The sequence below is a fragment of the Megascapheus bottae genome, chromosome 17 (genome assembly GCF_031878675.1).
Source record: "Megascapheus bottae isolate mThoBot1 chromosome 17, mThoBot2.hap1, whole genome shotgun sequence".
NCBI lineage: Eukaryota > Metazoa > Chordata > Mammalia > Rodentia > Geomyidae > Megascapheus > Megascapheus bottae.
The window spans coordinates 10797692-10803691 of NC_143525.1; the positions used below are offsets into that span (position 1 = coordinate 10797692).

Genomic DNA, 6000 nt, shown 5'->3' on the forward strand with positions numbered 1-6000 from the left:
TATCTATAATCTCAGCATTGAGCCAGGAGAGCTGGAAGTATAAGGGCTAGATATCTTATAAACAAATGAACAAATAAAGTCTGTCTTCATTGTAACTGACAGGTAGCTTCATTGTTGCTCAGTTCATTAAGTGCCAGTGGCTCGCACTGTAATCCCAGCTAGTCAAGAGGCTGCAATCTGAGGATCACAGTGTAAAGCCAGCTGGGATAGGCAAACCCAGAGACTCTTGGCTCCAACTAACCACTCAGCCGGAAGTGGAGGGAAAGTACAAGGCCCTGCACTGGAGCCTGCATGTAGGCACGCAGAAGGAGAGAAAAAGCTCATGGAAAGTAGTGATTCATCCTGCATGCAGGGATTAATTGTGCTTTCTCTCCCAGTCAGCACTGAGGGATGTATTACAGCCATGTTTATCATACCAGTCTAACAACATGGGTCAAAAGGGATCACATTCCAAAGCAAAGGGACTTCAGGAGGTGCTTCTCTCCCATCTTTTTTTTTTTTTTTTTTTTTTTTTTTTTGCCAGTCCTGGTGCCTGAACTTAGGGCCTGAGCACTGTCCTTGGCTTTCTCAAGGCTAGAGCTCTACCACTTGAGCCTCAGCACCACTTCTGCTTTTTCTGTGTATATGGTACTGAGGAATCAAACCCAGGGCTTCATGCGTGCTAGGCAAGCACACTACCACTAGGCCACACTCCCAGCTATTTGTCCCTTTCAAAACATAATTTTGGGCATGAGAATGTGCACTCTGAAGATCCTAGGTAAGAGGATGGCAATACAAGTCCCGCTGAGATTTTCTCAAAGTCTACATCTCTCCCAGAGTTCTACAGTGATCTGCTTACTCACTTCCACAGGGAACGAGCAGCGGCGAACAAGCTGGTCCGTCGTACAGAGAAGAAGCTGAAGGAGATCTTCATGCAGGTGGAAGATGAGCGGAGACATGCAGATCAGTACAAGGAGCAGGTGAGGGGCGGGGCTGGGAGCCTGGCAGGGCTCCTGTGTCTCCCTCAGCTGTGCCTTAGGCCTTGGCACACCGTGCACACTGGCAACGGATAATTATGTGTTCCTGCCAGGCATTCCTGGAGGATAAAATGAGCACTGGAAGCTGATGAGGGAGGCTTTGTGGCTTGATACCTATCCTGATAGTTTCCTCGCTGGTATTTAAAATAGTTGCAGGCATAGTAAGTGGTCAGCACAGTAGCTCACTAGCTACTCAGGAGGCTGAGTTCGAAACCAGCCTGGTCGGGAAAGCCTGTGAGATTCATCTCCAATTAACTACCCAAAAGCCATAAATAGAGCTGTGGTTCAAGGGATAGAGTGCCAGCTTTGAGCAGAAATGCTCAGGGACAGCATCTAGGTGAGTAAAATCTGAGTACTGGCACCAAAAAAGAAAAGCCTCTGAGCAGCCCCAGTGCATATGTGGGTGATACCCATGATGTGACATGCGCTCACAAGGTGCGGGACAGAGGGGCCAGCAGTGCACTCACCGCTTGCTCTGCTCATTTCCAATCCCCCAAGATGGAGAAGGCCAATGCCAGGATGAAGCAGCTCAAACGCCAACTAGAAGAAGCTGAAGAGGAGGCAACACGTGCCAATGCATCTCGGCGTAAACTCCAGCGGGAACTGGATGATGCCACCGAGGCCAACGAGGGCCTGAGTCGTGAAGTCAGCACACTGAAGAACCGGCTGAGGTGAGTGTGGGGGGGTGGGACAGCAGGTCCAATACACTCCCCACATACCCAGAATGCAGTGCGGCAGCTATGCTTCCTCAGTATCCCTGCATTCGAGACAGCTGAGCTTTGTAGTGCACGGGAGGAAGATGAGGGCCAGGCCCACTCTTGAGTGGACCAACATACTTCATAAGGCTGGAAAGTCCAGCCCAATGTCCTTCCATGTCCACATAGCCATGTGAGAGGACAGGGCCCATTCAGACACAGGGCCATTGCTCCTTGTCCACCAGCCCTGCCAGGTTGCTTAGCACAGGAGAGCAAAAGCCAAACCCACTCCAGGAAAACAGCTTGGAAGCCAGGGTCAGTTGACACCTGCCTAGTGGCATTTTCTACTCATGTACCGCAAGCTACGAGCATTTTTCTATTCTGAAAGGAAGTAAAATACACGTGACAGAAGCCCTGTGTGACCCACAAGACCTAAGAATTCACCACCTCGCCGTTTTTGAGGGAAAGCTGGGGAGGTGGAGCTGTGCGCCATTGCTCTAACGCCTCGCCAGGCAGTCCCGGGTTGAGTCAGGACTTGCCCCACGTCTCCCATGTTGGGTGGGGAAATGCCGAGGCTGGGGTAGAAGTGGACGGCAGCACCCCGCTGGCCTCCCGCTCCTGCATATCGCCCACACGGCCTGCTTTGTGCTCCTGCAGACGCGGCGGCCCCATTAGCTTTTCTTCAAGTCGTTCTGGCCGGCGCCAGCTGCACATCGAAGGGGCTTCCCTGGAGCTGTCAGATGACGACACGGAAAGTAAGACCAGTGACGTGAATGAGGCACAGCCGCCACAGTCCGAGTAGAACAGAAGAGGCAGCGGTGGTGACACAGTGGGACGCTCAGGCCCTGACCCCGCACCGGCCTGCCTGGGGCTGCCGACGTGCTTAGAAATCGGCAGGCTCCAGTATTCCTCGCAGAGAGATCAACTGTGTCTTAAGGCCTTCAGGCCTGCGCAGACTATATCCGGCTTCCGATTAGGTACAATTGCTCCCCTTTTTATATATATATATCTATATATCTATATAGAGATATAGATATATATACACCTACCCAGCACACCTGTTAAACAGATTGTCTCATCGTTGCATCTATTTTCCATATATCCATCAAGAGACCATTTTCTAATCCATGTTAAGAGAACCCTTTTTAACACAAACTCCAGGCCCTCCGTTGCCAGTCGCTGGGCTGGGGGGGCAGCCCCGTGGTCGTGGCTCCATCGCTCTGCATGCTCTGTCCTCCAGACAGCTAACTTAGTTCTGTGTTCATGTGGCTCTGACTCCTCCACCACAGCCAGTCTCTTAGAACATTGTGGAACCTAACCTGCACTCGTATCTCTCATTTCCTCCAAATAATGATCAATCACTACTTCAGTGAGCAAACTGTGAATGGGGCTTTGGAACGATTGGGAGGGGTGGGCCAGATGAGGGGGAGCAGCATCTCCCCGGGGTGGTGGCGGGGAAAGGGGGCCCTGCCCGTTGAACTGGTGGGTGTCCCGCATCTCATGTGAATGGTTCTTGGCCAGAACCATCCTTCCTAGGGAGGGCAGTGGCCACAAGGCGGCTGGTAACCCTGGGGGCCATCACAGCAGCTTCCTGCGCCCTCCTTGCCTCAGGAGCCAGCAGCCACGGGCCCTGCAGGCTGGCCGGCCGAAGGCTCTCCCTCGCCAACCAGGCCCCCCGTGCTGACCTGGCCAATGCAGCCACTGCTTTTGAGTCCAATGGGAATCTTGATTCTGTGTCCGAGGCTTGCTCCAAGTCCGTGCTGAGGTCCTCCTCAAGAACAGACGCCATCTGCCTGAACGCTGACATGCCAGTGGGTGTGAATCCTTCGTTTTCCTTTGCACAGTATTCCAGTGCACACTTAGCATTCTGGTGTTTTGTTTTTGGGGTTTTTTTTGGTTGATAGTTGAGCAAACTGACATTACAGAAAGTGCCTTAGACACTACAGTACTAAGACAATGTTAAATATGTTATTTGCCTCTAGAACAATTTATTGTATTGTTTTGACTGTGCTTCATAACATGTACCTCTCTAGTCAAAGTAGTATTATAAACATTCAGCAACAATGAATCAGTGTTAATGAAAAATCCTCCATCCTCTGCATTGTGCTTGAAAACACAAAACCTTTGGGGGTTAAGAGCTTTACCATCTGTTAGGAAGAATTGTCACGCAGGTTTGGAATCTTGGATCTCCCCTGGATGAATTGTACTGGCTGTTGACCACCAGACTCCTGACTGCAGATATCTTTTCTTGTATTCCCATATTTCTAGACAATGATTTTTGTAAGACAATAAATTTATTCATTATAGATATTTACGCCTGCTCTGTTTACTTGGAGGAAAAAGCACCCGTGGAGAATAAACAGACCTCAATAAACAAGAATAATCATGTGAACGTGGAGTCTGTTTTTCTCATCTTCTGTTCTTAGTTTCCCTTGTGGGGCCTGAGTAAGGGGGGGTGGTTTTAGCTACACGTAACTCCACACACATTAGCAAGAAACCAGGCCCACCAGGGTCTCCTAGAAACAGGCAAACTGGCATTTAGGGGCTCAGTTCAGTTTCTCACCAATGGCCTCCTGGTAAGTGGAAATTTGGGGGAAGAAACTGGACTCAAGTATTTTCAAGTGATCCAAGAGCATTTCAGGCTGCATTTTCAAACAGGATGCACATGGAAAATTCTTCGGGAGTGAGATTCAGCCGGTTGTCCCTCCCCCCCTCAGGGCAGCGTGTAGTGTGAGCTGGCTGGGGCTGGGGAGAAGCCAGGGGAGCAGAGGTCAGGTAGCAGCACTATCTCCTCCTCCTTCCACATTCTTAGATGTGAGCCTGCACCTGGGAAGAGGTGCAGTAGCACCACATGAACAATGGATAAAAACAGATGGTGGTCTGGTATTTTAGCCACGTTCTCATCCCTGCATCCAGGCTCTCCATCCAGGATTTCATGGATGTAGGACTCAACCCTTTCTGACTGTCTGGCTTCACTGGTGTCCATGTCAATGTCTTAGCCACTCAGCTGGCCAAAAGAAACAACTCGGAAGTGGTGCTGTGGCTCAAATGGTAGAGCGCTAGCCTTGACTTGAAGAGCTGAGTTCAAGCCCCACAACTGACTAAAAAAAAAGAAAAGATCTCTGTGGACTGATTGCCAGTTCCTGATTTCCAGTTCCTTTCTTCACTGAGTTGTCAATTAGCAATAATCATGCCTCAGATAAACCTCATTGGCCATGATACCACCAAAGAAGATGTGAACTCTGCACAATAAAGCCAAGGACACACAAGTCGTTTGGAGGAGGTGATGGCAGACTCTTCAAATGCAATCAGCTTGGTGCCAGTAGCTCACACCCACATAATTCTAGCTACTCCTGAGGCTGAGAGATGAGCCCTGACTTCAAGCCTCAGGAATAGCACAAAGAAGGAAAGAAAAAAAGGCAGAGTCCAAAGGATTATTTCAGAATGCTTTGGTAAAGCTAATACCTATCTCTCCCCAACTAGCCTGTGGATGAACCTCCAAAGCCTTGGTATCATTTCAATGGTTGTAAAGCCCTTCCATTTCTTCCTAATTATGCTGTTCTCTGGTTATGGCTGACCCTCCCCCCAAAGCCAGTGTAGCCAAGGAACAAATAAATCCATGTCAAGACCCTGTCCTATCCTCACCACGAAAGTGAGGCGCGGGGGACGCGCAGGCTTAAGATTATACTCTAGAAAGCAGTGTCATTACTTTAACTGATTTCTTAAGAAATGAAATTGGGCCACATTAGAGAGAAATGTAGAATCTACAGAATTAAACCACTTGAATTCTTCCCATTTCAAAAAGTACCAGTAAGTTTGTTCTGTTTTGTGCAGTCACTTCCTATCTCATGTATTAACGGGGTGCTATCCTGATCATTCTCTGCCATTGAACACTGACATTTGTTTCATTAGTTTTAGCCTATTCTTCCTACTGTGGGGTGTTAACCCAAAGGTAAGAGCTTTTAAAGTTTACATCTCCTTGTTAGGTTCATTCACAACCCAGACTGAACAGTCAGGTAAGGTAGAGGAGTCCCCGTCCCTAGATTACAGGGATCAATGTGGTTATTTCCTAATTAAAACAGTCATCTTTTTGGAATCAAAATAGTTCCTTAGCTCCACCCTTTACCGATGGGAGCAGCAGGATTCTACATCTTTACTCAAATCTATACTAGGAAAACCTGGTACCCCGGGCTTTCAGTCCAACCAACGTAAGCAACAGCTCTCCCTCCTTTCAGGCCTCCTGCAGAAAACACAAATCCATATAGAATCTCCGTATTGCGTGTCATTGG

General features: G+C 48.9%; 1 protein-coding gene across 5 annotated transcripts in view; it reads left to right on the plus strand.

Moving 5' to 3' along the window:
* The window catches only part of Myh10 (myosin heavy chain 10), a 130369-nt gene extending 126352 nt beyond the window's left edge, over nt 1–4017 (plus strand). For all 5 annotated transcript variants that reach the window (XM_090349580.1, XM_090349582.1, XM_090349581.1 and 2 more), the window contains 3 exons: nt 851–959; nt 1515–1687; nt 2369–4017. In XM_090349580.1, coding sequence (XP_090205706.1) covers nt 851–959; nt 1515–1687; nt 2369–2513 — 427 coding nt within the window. In that variant the 3' untranslated portion in view covers nt 2514–4017. The remainder of the gene's footprint in view (nt 1–850; nt 960–1514; nt 1688–2368) is intronic.
* The last annotated feature ends 1983 nt before the right edge of the window (nt 4018–6000 follow it).